This window comes from Cottoperca gobio, chromosome 4, assembly GCF_900634415.1.
Source record: "Cottoperca gobio chromosome 4, fCotGob3.1, whole genome shotgun sequence".
In the NCBI taxonomy this organism is placed as follows: Eukaryota; Metazoa; Chordata; class Actinopteri; order Perciformes; family Bovichtidae; genus Cottoperca; species Cottoperca gobio.
In genome coordinates, this window is record NC_041358.1 from 14,325,383 (window position 1) to 14,345,601 (window position 20,219).

General features: G+C 41.0%; 2 protein-coding genes across 2 annotated transcripts in view; one reads left to right on the plus strand and one right to left on the minus strand.

The window, feature by feature from the left end:
* Nucleotides 1–11,842, plus strand: part of tprb (translocated promoter region b, nuclear basket protein) — a 24,575-nt gene extending 12,733 nt beyond the window's left edge. The window contains exons 31-51 of the mRNA XM_029429383.1: nt 58–259; nt 432–578; nt 880–1,078; nt 1,191–1,384; nt 1,771–1,844; nt 3,125–3,318; nt 3,514–3,807; nt 4,250–4,404; nt 4,521–4,601; nt 4,990–5,178; nt 5,310–5,468; nt 6,144–6,237; nt 6,931–7,085; nt 7,199–7,267; nt 7,363–7,442; nt 7,859–7,968; nt 8,705–8,803; nt 8,954–9,095; nt 9,786–9,907; nt 10,308–10,403; nt 11,537–11,842. Coding sequence (XP_029285243.1) covers nt 58–259; nt 432–578; nt 880–1,078; nt 1,191–1,384; nt 1,771–1,844; nt 3,125–3,318; nt 3,514–3,807; nt 4,250–4,404; nt 4,521–4,601; nt 4,990–5,178; nt 5,310–5,468; nt 6,144–6,237; nt 6,931–7,085; nt 7,199–7,267; nt 7,363–7,442; nt 7,859–7,968; nt 8,705–8,803; nt 8,954–9,095; nt 9,786–9,907; nt 10,308–10,403; nt 11,537–11,586 — 2,905 coding nt within the window. The 3' untranslated portion in view covers nt 11,587–11,842. The remainder of the gene's footprint in view (nt 1–57; nt 260–431; nt 579–879; nt 1,079–1,190; nt 1,385–1,770; nt 1,845–3,124; nt 3,319–3,513; nt 3,808–4,249; nt 4,405–4,520; nt 4,602–4,989; nt 5,179–5,309; nt 5,469–6,143; nt 6,238–6,930; nt 7,086–7,198; nt 7,268–7,362; nt 7,443–7,858; nt 7,969–8,704; nt 8,804–8,953; nt 9,096–9,785; nt 9,908–10,307; nt 10,404–11,536) is intronic.
* prg4b (proteoglycan 4b) lies at nt 11,834–19,195 on the minus strand. The gene is given in 14 exon segments (XM_029429384.1): nt 11,834–11,961; nt 12,992–13,129; nt 13,462–13,569; nt 13,734–13,890; nt 14,161–14,297; nt 14,638–14,724; nt 15,212–15,867; nt 15,869–16,001; nt 16,566–16,817; nt 17,639–17,695; nt 18,144–18,266; nt 18,534–18,650; nt 19,004–19,082; nt 19,180–19,195. Coding segments are annotated over 13 exon segments (2,142 nt in total). The 5' UTR covers nt 19,071–19,082; nt 19,180–19,195; the 3' UTR covers nt 11,834–11,851.
* Nucleotides 19,196–20,219: the final 1,024 nt, after the last annotated feature.

Below are 20,219 nucleotides of genomic sequence, written 5' to 3' on the forward strand. Positions count from 1 at the left end.
GTTATTTTTCTGCCACTTTTAACTTTACTTTTTGGATTTCTTAATTTGTCTGTATAGGACCAATAATCAGACGACATGTCTGCAAAGCCAGATACAGAACTTGCGTGACAATATGAGTAAGATAACTGATGAGAAGAAGAAGGAAGCGGAGACCAAGAACCATGAACTGCAGGAGAAAATGCGAACCATCACCCAGGTCAAGAAGATTGGACGTCGCTACAAGACTCAGTACGATGAACTCAAGGTGGAACATGACAAGGTGGGAGCTCAGTAGCTGTTAATCCTACTGCTTTTAGTCTGTAATCCCAAACTTGAAACGAGAACAACATGGTTGTATTGTTTGTTTCGACTCATTTTGAGCAGTTGTCTAAAGCACACCCCTGTTGTGCTTGTTTGAGCATAATTAATCTTTCATACCGTGTGTCCTCTAGTTGGTAGCTGAGGCCGCAGCAGGCCCATCCCAAGAAGAGGAGGCCCGTCAAGCCTCGGTTCAGGAGCTGCAGAGCCTCAGAGATTCTCTGAACCAGGCCGAAGTCAAGACCAAAGAGCTGGAAGCACAGCTAGAAAACATTAGCAAGGTTAAACCAGAAGTTTCAGTCCAAACCTTTGAATGAACTGTCCACTCTGTAGTTACACTAGAGTTATTCTAAACCTTCTTTCAGGAAGAGAGGCCATGCTTGTCAAACACTGATCAGAAAGATCATATGGCTTGCATCGTTAACCGTTTACATCAATGGAAAAAATAAATGTTCATATGGTTATCGGGATTTGTATTTTTCGTGCGGTGCCATGAAAGTTATCTTTGCAGCATTTAATTAACATGTGCTTGTCTTTCCAACATGCTCTGATTCATTATCATGTCTTCCTGGCCTGCAACAGGTGGTTACAGAGCGTGAGACTGAAGGGCGTAATGCCCAGGAACAGTCCTCCAGGCTGCAGACAGAGCTGGCCCGGCTGAGGCAGGAGCTGCAGGATAAATCTTCTCAGGAGGAAACGCTGAGACAGCAGATGACTGAAAAGGAAGACAAGACCAGGAAGGCCATCGTTTATGCCAAGCAGAAGATCAACCAACTCATGAGTAAGAGGGTGTCCCTCCATATTACGATGTACCAATTTTATAGATTCCTCTTCTATTTGCCCCTATTGTAGTGTTGCTTGTTTAGTTTATTTATATAATGATTATTGTGCAGGCTCTAAAGACCAGCTGCAGAAGGAAAATGAGGAGCTAAAGCAACAGCGTGAGGAGCTGGAGGTGCGAGTGAGCGCTCTCAAGTCTCAATACGAGGGCCGCCTGAGTCGGCAGGAGAGAGAACTGAGAGACCTGCGAGGCCAACAAGAGAGGCAAGAGCAGAGAGACGAGCCGCCTGAGGCAGGTCCCAGCAAGGTGGGTCTAAAGTTTTCACAGTTTTCTTTTAATTTTACCGAAAATACTTACGTCAGTGTCAACTGTATCGCAATTGTGTTACACAATGGAAGAAAAGATATTGTTACATTAATGTTTTACTCATTAGTACCTGTGATCTGTTGACGGAGGTTCCTACCGATAACGGCAGCAGTGTTATATTTTACAAATTAAATGATCTGTTTATGTTATTTTTGTTCATAACATAACTTTTTTTTAGGTTTTGTTTCTAGAATCAGAGTCAATTTGCATAAAGTTTGTCACTAACTAAATCATCATATGGGACAAATGCTCCTCCATGGGTATCAGTATAACGGGTAACGGTATCATGACTCAGCATCTTCTGTCCTGATTATTTATTTTTTTAGACCCAGGAGCAGCAGAGGAGCACAGAACAGAGACAGATCAGTCTGAAGACAACCCCAGCTGCAGACAGGGGCAGGTATGATTCACAACCACTAAAACGTATTGTTTATACATTTCCACCGCAGTGCAAACATGAGTGTATAGAAATGAACACGCCTCGCATACTTCTTCTTACAGTTCTGGGTTGATCTTTAACCCTTTGGAGTCCGGGGCTAATTTGGCCGTTTTCACATACCTTTGATTCTGTCTTACTAAACCCCGTTAAGAAATGTTTAGCATGTCAATGTTTGGTATCTTGTTTTTCAGCACAACCTCACTTATATAACCTGATAGTTATTTTTCATTTTGACATACTATAGGAACATATTGGACCCAAAACCAAACAAAAAACGTAAAAACAGATTTTGTACTATGGGTAACACAAACATTTTGAAAGCTTGAAATGTATACATGGGATGTCACTACGAAAATGTAAAAGTTTGATTGAGGTAGCATGAACCTAAATACTCATTTTCTGAAGAAATAGCCGGTGTATCCAGAGGCGTTTCCTCTCAGTCCCTCAAGTTCTTTTGTTTTTGCTCCCATTTGTCATGAGCTTAAATCAAAGATCTAAGACTCTTTCTATGAACACAAAAGGCCTATTTCTCTCAAATATTGATCACAAATGTGTTTAAATCTGTGTTTGTGAGCACGTCTCCTTTGCTAAAATAATCCCTCCACCTCACAGGTGTGGCATATCAAGATGCTGATTAGACAGCGTGATTATTGCCCCATATATATCCTTATCCTTAGGCTGTCACTCTAACATGTGCAGTTTTATCTTGTATTCGGACTAATACTAAATCTATCTAACTCTCTCAATTCTCAATTGTTTGTCTGTCACTTCGTCTCTTTCCGTATCGCCTCGTTTTGCTTCGCATCACTCCGTTTACTCGATTACCCCCCCTCCCTGGTAAATACTACCTGTTGAACAGGATCTAGTTTCCAGCATTATTTTCCGCTTCGTAAAATAACAAAATCCTGCGAAGATTTAAAATACGTAACGGCCGCCACATTGCATTTCTCATACGAAACAAATGTTTGCATCAACCACCATCATATCATTGCATCTCCGTTTTTTACTGGGTCGTGAAACAAAGTCTGCCGTAGAGTTTCATGCCAGTACTTTCGACAAGCAGTCGGCAATGTTGACAGGACTGTTGATTTTATGCGGCGCCGGTTTGAACAGGTCATGTGATCTGATCACGCTGGCGTGACGGTCGACTAAGGGTTAATACACTTGAGTTGTTCATGTCTTTCTTATATCAAATGTACATTATTAGTCATTATTCATGTCCTGATCTTTGTCTCTACCAGTGCCAACACATCTGAACCTCCAACTGCCAACATTAAGCCAACACCTGTGGCTACAGGCAGCAAGCAGCCTGTCAATCCTGGGAACAAACCCACTCCAAGAGCAAGCATCCGGCCCATGATTACCCCGGCAACTGTACCCACCCCAACGCCCACGGCTACTGTCATGCCCACCACACAGGTGGAGACCCAGGAAGGTAAAACATGAGCTTCCAATGTAGGAAAACGTAGGAGTATTGCCCGTAAAGAGGAGTGTCAAAGGTTATTCTTGTAACGGTATGCCTCTTTTTAAATTAGGACTTTTCCCTGTGCGTGTCTGAAGTCTGATTAATGAAGCTACAGGCTCAATGAAAAGCTGAATCTGTTTCCCACTAATTGAATCTCCTCTACAGCCATGCAGTCTACTGAAGGCCCACCAGTGGAGCATGTGACTGTGTACGGCAGTGCCAGCGGCTCGGTGCGCTCCTCCAGCCCCAACGTTCAGACCACTTTAGCTAGCCCAATGCTGAATGTGCAACAAACCCAGACACAGACCACAGCATTTGTCCAACCAACTCAGCAACAGAGCATGACCCATGCCGAGCCAGCCAATCAGGAGCCACCACCACCTGTGGTCATTGAGGCAACACCTAGCTCGCAGGTGGAATGGCCTTCAACGTCCTCTACCTCCTCTGTGTTTGGGACTGGTGAGAAACTTACATTTTTAGAATTTAGATGAATGTAGTTTTATATGGAAAAGCAATACACATTTATAATAGTGCTGTATTTTGAGACGGTATTAGGATAAGAGATGTGCACTTTAAATACAAACAGAAGAGAGATATTATTGTGAACTTGTAATACTAGATTTAACACCCATGCTCCTGTTTTCAAATTTCGGAGAGGTTAAAATTTGGTGTTGGTGATGTTTAAACAGATGCTCAGATGGAACCGTGTTCTACAAGCGGAAACAAATGCAGTCGATCCATTTTGCATAATTGTTGCTACAGATTTAACATGTGTAGGCCCACCTGCTGGTACAGTGTGAGCCATACTGAGTTTCCCATTTATTTATTATTTGCTGCTTTAAAAAGTGTTATTTTATCCTCAGTAGGGGGAAGTCTAAACAATATCATTATTTGTCTGTAGTTTCAGCAACACCAGGAACCTCCTCAATGTCCAAGAGGCCTCGTGAGGAGGATGAGTGCAGCACCATGGTCACTGACACGGACTCCACCCAGGAGGATACCTCCAGGGCTCCTATACCTAAGAAGCTGCGCATCATCCAGAGAGTGGGTCCAGAGGTGAGGAGAAGGGTTAAATATAGAAATATTAATAGGAGTTTTCATGGTTTGTAATGATCTGAAAACTGCTGCAGTTATGTCATGGCCATCATGGAGGTATTCTGTGTTCTCCCCAGGAGGAGGTGCTGGTGGAGGACAGTGCTGAGGCTGATGGGGTGGTGCCAACAGACAGTCAAGACGGTGCAGAAGTAAGCCAGGTAGGCCATTACCTAATATAAATAATAGCAAAGACCCTCCTTGTAGTAATAACAATATTTGCATTAGCACATTATCTTCAAATTGTTTCGCGATGCAAGAAAAAGCAAAAGAGTAAGCAGCTAACTCGGAGGATAAATCTGCTGCAAGGGTTTTACATCCTCTGCCATTGCAAAAAAAACAACAATAACTTTGTAAGAGTCTACAGCTCAAGCCTTACAGTAAATATCTTTGCTGGTAAATACAGTGTAACAAGCGGGACTCGTTAAAGCAGAATTACTTGTTGGTACAACATGTATCACCTTTTTTATGGAAGTTGTTAGTTTTTCAAAATGAGTGTAAATGTATAGAATGCATGTTGTTCATAACGTCCATCGTTCCGCCCGGCAGACGGAGGAGTTTCAAGTACTGGAGGAAGGAGATGAGGGTGCAACCTCCCAGTCAGTCATAATGGACCAAGAGGTTACTCTGACCCAAAGTGACACCACTGAACATCTGCAGCAGGAAGTCATTGTCATAGTAACAGACACAGAGAGTGATGATGACCAGGAAGAGGAGGATGAAGAGGAAGAAGAGCAGGTAGAGAGTTTGTGTTGGGCATTTGAAAAGGCAATATTTGAAGTGACATTTGAAACCAGTGGCAACATTTGTGTTTTAAAAAAAACAACTTGGTTTCCCGCCATTAATGATTTGACTATTGATCACTGTAGGACTACGATGAGGAGGAAGAAGAGGAGGAGGAGGAGGATGAAGAGGAGGAAGATGAAGAGGATGAGGAGGAAGATGACGGAGAGATGGGGGAGGAAGGAGAGGACAGTAACGAGGGGAGCGGAGATGGCAACGAGGCTTACGAAGGAGACGACACCGAGGTACGATTACCTTTCACACATAATGTACTCAAAGTGACAACTTTGACCTTTTATACATCTGCACCCACACACAGCTTTCACATCCAGTACACCACATTAACCCTTCCCACACTTTCAAAAGTATACGCACGTTTTCCAGCTCACAGTGTCTGTGTGCATTCACCGGTGGATGATGGGCCCGCCGAATAACTATATTTGTTGTTTACAGTTAATGTTACTGTGGCAAAGAGTTAGAATAGATTGAAAATCCAAGCCAATGGATTTGTCCGATTTCAATTTGTGTGCATATATTTTAGTATGTTTGCCTGCTGTCTGGGTTCTGCATCGGTCCTCAAAGTTCTAAACTAATACATATGGAAATATATGAGCGTTTTTACTCATTATGTTTGGCCTTTTCTGAAGGGCATCTTTGTTCCATATAGGGAGAAAATGAATCATAATCTGCATGGAGTCCTCTGCCAGTATATCCTGGCATCTATAGTGTGGGAACCATCCCATAACCTGCCCTCTCCAATTTGACCCAACTCTGTTTTTTCTTTTCTACTCATCTTCACATTTTCTGTTTTTCTCATTTGACTTTTTATTTGCCCCGGTCTAACTTTTTAATTCTCCTTGTGGTTTTCACTTGCCACCTATTCTCTTTTTATGATTTCCTTTTGTTCTTTCCTTTCTCAGGGAGCTGATGTAACAGACCCGGGAACTGAGACAGAGGAAAGTTTGGGGGCGTCTGACTCCACCCAGAGGCCGGCGGATTCCCAGACTCCCAACTGTAAGATCCAGGAATCCCTGTCAAACGCACGTAGATCCACCTCAAACTCCCCACATGCTCTCACAAACTGTCCCGCCATCCAATTAGTTATCTGACACTTGACGATGACAGAGAAAGATGTAATATGTTGTTGTCTGTCTGAAGGGATGAGTGGTACATGTGTTAGCCAAAATAAAGGTCATTTCCAGCAAGGGCACATAAAGGTTGCTTTACTTTGATTTGAAGTTAAAGTCAACGTAGAACTCAACTCGAGTACATCAGACTGATGAGGGGCCCATGATTAAGTGATTTATTTTTTATTACATGTTTTTGAAACATGTTTTTTAAAAACTTACAAAGTGTGAAACAAATTCCAAATTCTTCTCTACAACAAGAGCCATGAATTCACCCCTTTATTCTTTTTTTCTGTTTCTTGAATCCTCTCAAATCATATTGAGATCATATATATATATATATATATTTTTTTTTTTTATTAATTTATATATATATATATATATATATATATATATATATATATATAAAAAATAATAACAACAACTTGTTTTCTTACTTTAAACTTGATTTGTGCTGTTTGATAAATGTTTTATAATTTGTATAAATGGTTTCTTCACAATTCTTAGAGGTCTGATCCATGTATTTATTTAAAATAAAATGGACCTCCTGTTTATTTTTGCATTTCTACTGTTGTGTTAGTCGAGGGCAGTTCAATGGAGGCCTTCTCTTCAGATCAACCTATCACAAGCTCTGGTACACGGATGCCCCAGTCGCCACGGAGACCAACACATCAGCTGCCCCCTCGACTGAGCATCACCCTGACATCAGAACTGGGTCCACCTGCTCAGGTTCAGGTATGAAGGAAGAGTAATCTAAAATGTGCTTTTCACAGTATTAATCTTCTAGTGTCATCTCCATGTGTAGATAAAAACTCCGCTAATCAGTTCTGTAAAATGTAACTTCACAGCGTAACCCTGTCCGTCGTCAGTCAGTGGGCAGAGTTCCTCAGCTTACCTCCGGGGTGCCGGGCAGTTCTGTAAGTCTTCTATAACATCAGAGAATTTACAGTATTTAAGCGTGCGTGCATGTTTCTCTGTCCAACACTTCCTGGTATCTCTCCCTCTGCGGCAGCATTTCTTTGATGATGATGACAGGATAGTTCCCAGCACTCCTACTCTGGTGGTGCCGCACCGCTCCGATGGTTTTGACCAGTAAGTCTCACACACATGGACACAGACAAGGAAGTCAGAACGCCCGAGAAACCTGTGAAATATTGTGTTTTTTCATAAGTAACAAAACTGCTGGTACATGATCAGATATTATTTATATTATATGGTGTTTGGCTGTTATAATTTTTCAGGGTAATTTCTGCATAGATAATATGATGTTACTTCTTTGTTGGTTGCTTCTTATAAGGTTCCTATTTTAATGTATTACTTAGTATATTATTTGATGTAACTAAAACGTCTTCATCTTTTAGATCTTGGTCATATGAGTCAGAGGCTTGAGTGAATATTTACATAATATTTATATGAAGTGGTAAAAGTGGGAGGGAACCTAAAATACCAGGTACAGCCATCACTTTGCTGTCTTATGGCACTGAATGTCTGTTTGTCTGTTTTGTTAGTTCCTCCCAAGTGGCTGGTGTGCCTCGCTTCAGGTTTGGTCCTTCAGACGACTTGCCACAGACGAGCTCTTCCTCACACTCTGATCTGGGACAGCTCGCATCACAAGGAGGTACTCCACCACCACATGCAGTCACCGTTTGTGTAAAAACAGCATTAAAGACCCCAGATACTAAGGGTGTAATGGTAAACAAAATTCACGGTTCAATATGTACCTCGGTTTTGGGGTCACAGAGAAAACAAAAGCAAATGCAGAAAATAACTTTGAAAAACCCATTGACCATAATTATTACTGTAACAGTTAAGGCACTGAATTACTGGCATATTGTTGATAAGAAGAAAATAACCGGCATCTGTTATGTAAATGTGATGCTCCATCATAAGACTTGATTATTCCTGAACTGGGATGCAGCTTGCGCTTGTTTATAGAGAGCAGACACAACAGATGTTACGTTTTATTTTGGTATTTTCTACGATTTGAGTGTGGTCGTATATTTGCAGCGATAAACACTCCATAGCTTTAGTTATTGGTTTGGCGTGGTCTGACTCTGCAGAGGGAGGCTGTTTGTCTCGTTCCGCTAATTGACACAATCGGGTGACTCTGTTAAATGTTGTTAAATGTAATATTGGATGTGTATCCACAGACCGGACTTCAGTTTAACAATGTGGGCATACACTACTCTGCTACCACTGACAGAAAACAACTTCTGCACTGCCATAACTTTCCACGTAAAACTCCCACTCCAGATGTTCTGTTCTGCGTGTAACAGCTCTACCAGCTACAACAGAAATGTTTGTTTTATTCACAGAGCGTGAAAACTTTTTTTTTTTTTTTTTTTTGACTTCAGGTCTTGGGATGTATGAAAGCCCTTTGTTCCTTGCACCTCATGAAGATGAGTCTGGTGGACGCAGCGTTCCCACGACACCATCACAAGTTTCAGCACCAGGTATCTGTCTCAGTCTGATATGAAGGGTCCCACGCTTTTCTTCAACACAGTTTCAGTTTTTACAGAGTTGGGGGGGGGGGGGGAAATTATAAGATTTAGGAGTGCTGTCAGATAGTGAGTATATCTTGTTTTTATGTTCTGCTCTTCCAGTTAATATCTTCTCGGAGGTGGCTCAGTCTGACACCACTGATCACGCCTCCCAGTCGGTTCCCATGGTGAGCACGTCCACACCAGGCGGGGCCGGCACAGGGGAGGACAGAGACGACGTCTTCCTGGAGCCAGACACTGATAGGTGAGGCTCACTCCTCTCTGCCGTTTGTCAATCTTTTCACGTCTCTTTATTTTGTTTGGCTGCTGTTGGAATTCAGACCTGTGGCAGTCAGCAAGCCTCCCCTGCCCTTAAACTGCAACATTTATTCTTTGTTATTTCATATCAGAAATGTTTATTTCTTTCACTGGCAGTTTGTTGCCCTCTCCGCTGTTAGTATTGATGTTTGAATCAAATGTAAAACTAGTGACTGTATAAGTTTTCTATTATTCCCACAGGGAAGGTTTGTGAATTTGAGGGGGGAGGGAATCAAGGCCTTAAAAGTTTTTTAAAATAGACATAAATAAACATGGGTTTTTGAAAGTGCTTGAATTGACACATTTTGTACAAGAATAGAAGTTGAACTTCATCTTCTTGGATCTTCAACTTGTAAATAAGTCTCTGTCTCTATTGATCAACTTACACAAATTGCTGTTAGAGAAGGCAAGAGGCCACATAGTCTGCCATCACTGCACATTCAAGCCTCTTTTTTATTGTCTGAGAGCTTCAGTAAAGCCGGCTAGTTGTCATTATAGTAATTCACGTTGATCCGTGTCTCAATCTGCGCATTTTGTGTTATTTTTTATTTCCTTGCATTCATGTTTTTACAGGTGATTTTAAGACTACATGACTATAATTTGATCACATCCCATGCACGCTGTCTGTTTATTCCAGGTCTAGTGGAGAAGTGTCCTTAGATCCAGTGGTCTCGCAGGGAGATATGGAGGAGCCAGGCCAGCAATCTGACAAGGCCAGCCTCCCCTCCACCAGCCAGGAGCCCTCCTCCAGCTCTGCAGGTACAGTGTAGCCCCATGACCGTTTATCTCCAGTGTTTCCCCTACTGTTGTTTCGGGGGGGGCAAGCGCCCCACCAACGGAGCCCCACGCCCCCCCTGAAAATCAAGATGTTTTTTTAAATATATATTCACAACTCACTTTTCACATTGAACAGGTGCAACAGGTCTTTTATTAAATAAACTAAACGCATATGTTTATCTAATTTATGTGCACGTTTCAGTGTTTACTTTGCGCATTCTCTCCTCTGCTGTGTTTTGCGAGTGGACGGGATTTCGCTCCCAACACGCACGCACACACACACGCCCCCCCCCCCCCCAAAAATAAACCTAGGGGAAACACTGATCTCCTTATGTATCTTAATTAGTGTTCACTTCTGATTGCTGTGTTTTTGTTTTTCTAGTTACAAGCAGTGCACCATCTAAACCCTCTAGACCTGCATCCAGCAGACAGCTGCAGCGCTGGCCAGAACACCGCAGCGGCCACATGAAGAGAGGAGGTAACAAATGAAGGCGCACACACACAAATTGGGTGGTGATGGAGCTAATACTGCTCATGAGCGTGACACTGTCCCAGGCCCACAGTGGCTTTGGCCTTATTTAGTCAATGGCTCATTTTCAAGTCGCTATATCTGGGCAACAAAGAAAACATTCATAAAAAGCATTTAAATATTTCCAACTCAAATTGAAGTATCACAATTGGGTTATAAACATTTGCGCATGATACCTTAAATGAAAGCAGGAGTAGTTGAACAAAATAATGTCCAAAACATGTGTATTACAGGAGAATCATGACTGATCATAGTCACTCAAAATGTTAGCATCAAAGCATTAGCAACAGAGTAACGAGCTGCATTAACAGAGAGATCCTGTTTCTTTACTGAGAAATTGCATGATCAGCACAATCAGATTTCTTGAGTGAGAAAATGTTTATCTTTTCACATCAAAATCGGCAGCATGTGCGGTGCCAAGGTGGCCTATTGGCTCAGGGCGCTGTCCATGAACCACAAACCCCATTGTTTTAAGTCTGGTCAGGCACCTTTCTTACATTTCATTCCACATGTCTCATTTTCTGTCATCTCTCTACAGTCTATTAAACGACAAATATTAAAGTACTGTACCAATCAGCGGCACAAAACCTGCTAGTATCATTTGGTTTATCTGTGAGATGTTTAATGTGTGACTCCAATAAACGGCAGGCAACCAGTTCGATGTTTCTGACTTGTAAAAAAATAATCTTTGAATAAAATATAGTATTATTACTTTAATAAAGAATTTTTTCCAAGTTGAAAAATAGGACTAAATAAACTTAACCTGGTGTTTTAATCTCCTTTTATTTGCTAACTCATAATGCAAATTAATTACAGTGCAACATTTTTGGCAGCACATATATTTTACACAACTCACAAAGCATTTGTTTTCATTAATAAGCCACAAGTCATGGCATTTAATACATGTTGGAGTAATAATTACTACACGATATAACTATAATTCAGTTTAATGTTGACAAAAATAACAGAGAAAACAATATCATTGTTTTACATTTCATTGCCGTGTTATACAGCCACTGTAAATAATCTTTACATCACTATGGCAGGCTGTGTATTAACAAACATATTTAATATCCCAACAGGTCAGGGATTTCCTTCTCGGGGTGTACATGAGAGACGATTCGCTAGATGAAGCGCTAACCAGAGAACGTGACAGCGATGACTGGAGACGTTGTCGTTCCCTTCAGAAACACATTATCACACATTTTCCAATCAGCGAGCTCAGATTCTGTATTCAGCTTTTATAATGGTCCCTTGTTCTGAAGCCTGTTTTTAGTTTTTGCTTTTGTTTCTTAATGTACTGTTAAGTACCTTTTTGTAATGAGTCCATGCTGAAACGGTGTGTTTTATGAAGAATGTAATAAACTTTAAAACTAAGAAGAAGAAAAGCTCCTTCATCAGACTTTCTTTTGGCATTTGAAGAAGTCGTTGCTTTGAGGGGACTCGTTAGCTGTAGGAGCAGGAACGACGGGCCGTTCCATGTCCATCCTCACCTTGTAGGATGTGGCTGCAGAAGAAACAAAGGTTCATTAAGCATTTTCATTTATCCATTTAGTATATACTTTTTCCATGTTCATGCCACCTTTCATTTTAGTGAGCATGAATTTGGCATAAACGGAACCTCATGCATCTTCAAACAGTCAAGAGTTTTCAGGACATTAACTTGGATTGCTTTTGGCTTCAGTGGGACATGAATGTTAAGCGCTGGAATGTTTTTTGAATGACATAAACGACTAGACACTAAACCCCTCCTGACGTGACACATCTACTGTAGGCTTTAAACTGAGTGAAATGTTTTACTCAGACAAGAATTACAGTTTTATTTAGACCAGTGGTTCCCAAACGGTGTGCCAGTGTGCCGCGAGACAAATCCCGGTGTGCCGTGGGATTTTGAAACGATAACAATTAGGCCTATTGCATTTAACTATACACAAGGTTTGTAATTTACTTCAGTGTTTCCACCGCCTCGCACGGAGCTCCGACTACAGGTGTGCCTTGAGATTTTAGCTTGGTCTTTGGTGTGCCTTGGCCACAGAAAGTTTGGGAACCACTGCTTTAGACGATATGTATCATTAAATATTTTACTGTGCTTACTCTGTAATAAACTTGCACTGAAGGTGAATGAACACCGCCCTCAATGACCTTCACATCTGCCCAATACCCCACCCCACCCAGACACACATGGTCCTCGTTAGACATGTCAGACATAATGTGAACGAGGCTAACAAAAGTCAGACAAGTGACGGGTGTTTTGTTCTTATTATTATTCTCATAAGACCATGAGACGAATAAGCCACAACTACTACTTGAAAGAACGCCAACTTTTATTTCCTAACCAGGGTATGTGGGGAGTTTCTTTAAATGACTACAAATGTAGGCCTAGATGTGCAGAACACAAAGCTCAAAACTATATTTTGTTTTCCAAATAATTTCCTTAGTACTAGACTGATTCTAGAGAAATTGCCTTAAAATAAAATGTAAGTCACTTCCTAAATTGGTCAAAGGAGAACTAAGACCACCGCACGGGAATGACTTACATCTTGAGAAGACGTAGTATTTGTATCTCTCTGGCTCTATGATGGTCGGGATGGTCGGGATGGACACAGCAGCTGTGATGCTGGAGGGGAAACCTCTCCAGGATGTCCGGATGTTGATGGCTGGCCCTAGAAGAGACACTGGAAACAAGCGTTTGAGAGTGAAGTTGTGAAAACTTATTTCCACTAGCCAAATATTTACACGATGGACCTCGCTGTACCTTTCACCTCCACAAAAGCATGACTCACTTTTTCAGAGAACTACACGTGTTGCAACTCAAATAAAACAAGTTTATGTGAGTTAAGTAAATCTGTTAAAATGCTCAGCAAACACCCAGTACACGCATCACTTGCATTTATACAGGACCACACAAATTAGGAAAATAAAATGCAGTCTGTTATTGTTAGGATGAATTTATGTAACACAAGTTAAATAGTTCTTGTCCTGTATGAATCTGCAATTCTTGGAGTACCTGCTTGTCGAACAATTCTCTTGTGGACTGGGTAAACAGGGTTGTGGGCTTTCCTGCCACATGTTGTACTGGTGCCAAACTGGTATGAATATTTCTGGACCGATCCCCCTGGAAGAACCAGTCAAGAGTCAGAACGTTAGTATCATATACAGTATTGAACTAATAAAAATCTAAATTTCGTTTTACACACAGAGAAAAAGACGGTAACACGAATGCAATAAATAAACAAAACATATATTAAGTAGTTTGACTCTGAATAAACAGATTATCACCTCTCTTGAAGAAGTAAACTGACTCTCTCCTCTTCTGGTACTGAGGCACAGACAGAGCAGCCGTGATGTGGCCCCGAAGCCCGTCAAAGCCTGTTTGAATGACCTTTGGATAGTTTTGGTCCAACATAGCGTTTTCATATCTCCAGTACTGTGATCCCTGCAAAGATCAGCACCAGAAACGTTACACCTCCAGCAACAACAACAAAACCTGCAGCACATTACAGAGGGGGCTGATTGACTAAGAGGAAATGTGAGATCAAAGGAGAGCCCGTGTATTTAGCAGCAAAAATGCATCCTGACACAGAGCAAGGAACCTATAAATATTGTATGTTGATGGGTTCCTTATTACAGTGTGAACAGTCTCATCCATGAAATCCCTCAAATACAGATTTGTGAAATGCAGTCAGTGGTTTTGGATCAGATTTACCTTAAAAATGTATGTTTTGCCTTGGCAGTTGCAGCGGGTAAACACAGTGTCGATGGGGGAAGGGACCCCCCACACTTGTGTGATGCTTTGAGCCGGACCCGGCACCATGTACCTGTCCAGAATCCAGAAGTGGTGCCCTGAAAAGTACAAAAAGCACCTGCATCACTTAAAGGATTACCATCATTTCAAAGTCTATCATACTTTTTAACTTGTGTGAACTATATTTATAATATATATAGTATTTATTGTCCTGGTTATATATAGTACACTCTTTATTTCTACTTAGCGGCATTCAAAGTGCATTCAAAAGTGTAAAAGTACAAAAGTAATATCAGCAACATAATAATAATTATTTAGTAGATTTCTTGAGTAAACATACGTGTTATTTTCCATCACTGTACTTTTGCTAATTAACTTGTATTTGGCTTAAAGCATGAAACAACTCTAATATGTAATGATCAGATGGCTGGCACTAACCTCTGAAAGCCACCATTGTGCCGTTGCTCAGCGTAGTGACTGCACTGACCGGCCGCCCACTACACAGATTTGTATCGTTGCTGTCATCTGAGAAAAAAGACACAATTAGTAAGAAAAACCATCTGTTTGAATAAACAAGCAATAAGACAAAGAAACCATGCAATGACTGAGTTACTGGGTCTTACATGTAATGTTGTGCTCCAGGAGCTGTAAGGACATGTTTTCATTCTTTAAAGTATCTGGGCTTGCTTTATTACCCATTTTAAGGAGTATTTGATTCATTTACAGAGTGGAAAAACAGCAAGCTCTGTCACTTAATATAGTGTAGCTACACTTTGAAAGATGATTGTTCACCCAGAGGCATAATGACAAAACAACCAAGCTCATAAAGCAGGCTGAAAGCAGTAATACACATGTACCATAAACTAGAGGCCTTCCAGTTTTGCAAATGTTAGGAACAGCATTTCAGTACTTTTGTTTCTCCTCTCAGAGTGACATAATTCATCTTTGAGACAATTTGTTTTCTCTGAATGTTGTATTGAGAATCTTGACTAATTATAAGAACCTTTCTTACCTGCTTGGTAGTCTTTATCATCGTTTATGTTGAGAGTTTGCACGGGGTCCAGAGGCTTTTTATCAGGTTTGGAGTTGGGTTTAGCCAGAGTGGGTTTAGTTGGCGATGGCGTGTATGGGTCAGGCTTATCTTGGGGTTTTGAGGTGGCTTCAAATGGTGCGTGTTTGGTCGGGTCTGGGGTGACATTAAGCAAATCGTCAGTGGTTACTCCTGCTGTAGTGACATCTGTTCTGTCATCCTGCACTGCATCTGTGACTGAGGGTACGAGGGTCGTCAGGGCATCAAGCTCTGGCACGTCTCCGGGCCCTGCTGGAGAAACACTGGTGGAAGGATCTTCATGGTCTGCCAGAGAAGACGGAGGACTCGTTGTGGCATTGTCTGTGTTCTCAGTATTCTCTGGTCCAAGGTTTGAGGCGGTTGCTTCTGGGATGTGTGTCACGTCCAGCGTTGAGGCAGAGATGGTGGTGCCCTGAGAGTTTACGAGGACTGTGGAGGAGTCCTGTGTGGGTCCTGTGGATACTGAAGCCACAGGTGTGTAGGAGGCTGTGTCGGGTAGGGTTGTAACTTCTGGCTCATCAGAGGAAGCTACAGTCGGATCCGTGGGAAACATGTCATCCTCAGGTTGCACCTCTGCCTCCCCTGCGGGCTCGACCTCTGGGGGTTTGGTTGAGGGAGAATACTCCGTTTGGGGCAATGAGGTTGGAGAAGGCTGGCTGGAGACCGCTGCTGCTGTTGTGGGCTGAGGGAGAGTTGTTCCTGCGTCGGATGAGCTGGATAGCATCAGTGGCATCTGGAGGAGGACAAACATTAGGGATGGGTGGTAAAGTAAATTATAAACTTAAATAAATGAGTAGAGAAACATACATGAATTGTTTGATAAACATGTAAATGACTCGATCAAACATAGAGAATAACTTACAATTAAAAGATTCAAACCTGTCGTGAAACAACACTGTACAGTGGAGAAACAAACTAATGACAAGTATAAAACATTATCCGCTAGGTGTGAACAAAACATAGTTAAACTGATGGAATCAACTGAAATAAATAACTTGCTCTTCTTTCTTTCGTTTTTGTGGAAGTATTACAATTTAATTGTATAAATATTTGTGGGTTAAGTGTTGGGATAAGAGAAGTGAGAGGAATAAAAGAGAATGAAAAAGAAAGGTATGGTTCATATGCTATATCTTTTAGAAGAATTGTGATCGTCGAGTAAATAGTCTTGGATAATCTGCAGAGTTGCGTTGAAGGTATTCTGGCAGCTGGTTGTGTAAGACTATTTTACTTGGGCTTTTCATGTTATTTTGTCACCCGTCTGTTTTTTATTGCTGTATAATCCCTGGATATCACATACCGGGGCTCTCAGTAGCGTAAAGGGTGGAGGGGCTGTCATCGGCCTGTGTGTTTTCATTATCAGACACCGTCGTTTGAGAGAAGACTGTACTGAACTCCAGAGGGTCTGGATTCTGGGTGGGTTCGATAGAAATTTGATCCAGCAGGTCAGCTGTAGTCAATCCATAGCCGCTGGTGCTCTCTGGGATTGGATTTACCTCCGGGTCCTCAACTCCATCGTTGGAAAACTCATCATTGGGAAAAATCTGGCTGTCTGTATCAAGAGGAATGTGACAAGTGAGAAAAGGTGCACAACTGCATGTCACGCTCGTGAAACTTTACTGGGGGAAAAACACTCAGCTAGATGTATTATCCATGCACATTGCTAACCATCACTGAGATCATCTTGTAGATATGATGTTGGATTGACCAGTGAAATCAAATGATCATCTGTGTGAAAATAAGGCCAAATTCAAATATTAATATTTACAATTGTTAACACATTCTTTTTTTTTTAATCAATACTATCTCTATTTTTCCTGCATTTGTTTTCTTGAGCATTCACATCACTCTGAATGTCTTGACACTCCAGATGGAAATGTCACAACATGTCTTCCTCCTGAGAGAGAAGTAACACGGATGCAAGAGTATCTTCACCCACAAAACTATTCCAACCTATGCTATCCTGAATTGAAACCTCTGAAAATGTTCTGTCATCCTTTCTTGGCTTAATTTTGTGCTTTCCTCTCTTGTAACTGAGCATGTGCCTGTAACCCTCCTACACACTCACAACAACACTGCTTCCTTGTGTTTCTTTTGGCCAGTGGGGCAGTGCTCTTGGCTTGTTCTGGTGAGACTTGGCCTCCAAAACAAACCACAGCAACAGAGCCACAGTGTGGCAGTAAACCTCTTCCTGCCGTGTTCCTGACATATGCTTTATTAAATCCACTGAGTTCAGCTTATAATTATCATAACTATCATCATATGTAAGTAATCTAACACAAATTACTTTATGATAACTGGTTTCTGTTATTGGAATCCAGTAGCAGTTATTTACGGTGTAAAATACAATTTTCTTGATTGAAATATCGTCACCTGCATTGTTTCCCTCGCTGAACGTAGGAGGCTCTGTTGCGTCATTCAGAGTCGGCTCTGTGGGAATATTCATGAACAGAGTTTAGAGAGTTAACCCTGCAAAAACAATTTGCCTTAAATCCTAAATGACAAAGATCTGCCTTTTTGCCAAGTCAAATATACCTTTTGGTTTGTTATCATTTACGTTATCGCATGAATTAGTCTTCACTAGTGCTGTTGCACTGAGTGCTCCACTGATTACTGAATGCATTGCATGCTACTACACATGCTGGTGGACATCCCATGCAAAATTAATCCTGGCTTCTCTGCACTTCACCATTCATGCACATGTACTAATCTGAGATGACAATTAATGCATGACTGAGGAAGGAGAGGGCTGACGTTAACCAGCAGCTAATATCATGGTGATGCCACTAAGTGTGAAACTGTGAAGGAAAGTCAAGGTTAACATACAGAAAATATGCACACACACAAAATCATGCTGACTGTGTTGGACAAGACTTACCTTCTGCATCACAATGCATCTTGTGATCGGGACAACACTGTTTGAATCTATCGCAGTCAGAGTCGCAGCTGCACAGCCGGCCTCTCTTAAAGCTTTCTCCACACCGTCCCTTACATGAATTTTCTGTTGCACACAAACACAACAGACAGATAAGACTACCCAGTGCTGATTATATTAGACTGATAATTATCTTGTTATTCATGTGGAACATTCAGGCAGTTAATAAAATGTTGCTCTCTTCAGTATATACGTGCAATATATTCCCATGATATACAAATGTTTAATCAGCAAACAGAAAATGTTGCTTGAATATCAAAGTCTTTAGGTTGAAATCAGAGTAATTGCTCGTGACGGGGTTATAAGTAAAGTATCAGAAAGAAAAACTCTCACTTGTGGTACATTGGGATTCAAAGTCATTGCAGCACTCTTCATACGACAGGCAGGTATAATCACACTGGCACATGTTACCCCTGTAGTACTCATTACCACATCGACCTTTACAGCTGGCTGTTTATGAGAAAAAGCACATGGACATTATTTTATATGTGAGTGACAAAATGACACCTGTGCCTTTAAAATGTGCACATCTTCTGTCCAATAACATTGTCTGAGGACTTAGTGTGTAAATAATAAAACTGTGCCAGACATTGATTTCTGAAGTTGTGACAAATACAAACTGTATGTCCCCCCTAAGTAATTATTAACAGAGTAAACATGAACAAGTGCAAGCACAGAAAACAGACGATACGTTCCAGGAAATCCGTTAATCAAAAAACACATTTCTGGCAATAAGAATACTAAATTATACATTTCACTTAAATGTTTATATCTAAAACAAATGTCAAACAAATTGTACTCACTCTGAGCAGAGCCGAATGCTAAGGAGCAAGCCACCAAAACAACAACACAAAGTACAGTGGAAGACATCTTTCAGTATATCTGAAAACAAGCAGGAGAAACACAAAGAATACATTCAACTTTCATGTTCATGATGGAAGGTCCTGAAAGATAAAAGAGGAGATAAAATGTAACCTACCTTGTTTGAGCCTCTGTCAGTCCTGCTGGAGGTTGGACTCGGCTGCTTTTAAAGGCTGAGAGTGACCGGCTGACTTCCCGTTAATTGGCGGATCCGGTCTAATTAAAAGTGGGATGATCTCACAGGCTTCAGGGAGGATCCTCCAGACCAGACCATAAGTGCAGACATCATGATTCCTCACAAACAGCTGGAAGCACATCAACACACATCTGTGCCAGACAGACGGATGACTCCACACACTTCTGGGCAACAGAAAAAAAACAACGTTTTGTAACTTGCTATTCAGTCACAAGTGGGTGACCTGGACACCTTCACATCCTCACAGAATTAATACCACATGGGCAGTCAAGCCATTTCTTTAACTTCAACAGTCAGCAGGGTGTTATATTGTTCAGTCTTTCAAATAAGTGCATTAAAAATAAAAGAATATACATGAGCACTACCAATGGTGGAAGAAGTATTTTCTTAAATAAAAGTAGCTATACAGTACAATAAAGACAGTAAATTACTAAGTAAAAATCTTGCATTCAAAATTCTACCCAATTAAAAGTACATGAATGAGCCCTGTCCGTATCGTATTATAACATTTTTGGATCATTATAATTCATCCTTGAAAATTTAAGCAGTACTTTTATGTTATATACTTTTGAGCAGTTTAATCAATAACAATACATACTATTTAATAAATGTATCGTATGTTTTGTATGTGAAATCTTAATCCTAAAAGTATAACTATGAAATAAATATAGTTTTGAGTAAAAACAATATGGCGGAGTAGAAGTTTAAAGTAGCATAGCTTGTATGTACTTTGTGGTTAAGGACAGTACCTGAGTAAATGAACTTACTTTCCACTACTGAATGGAACATCGTATGTAATGAAGGACAAACTTGGGCTATTGACCATAACTCAATATTTCAATATTAGAGTTCTCTGTCATCGATGAACAAATATTTTCTGTTATGGTATACCAGTTAAGTAACCTGGTTACTGTTGTCTTAATGCAGTAACCCTTCAGTACAGTGACCTAATAGCAGTGTAA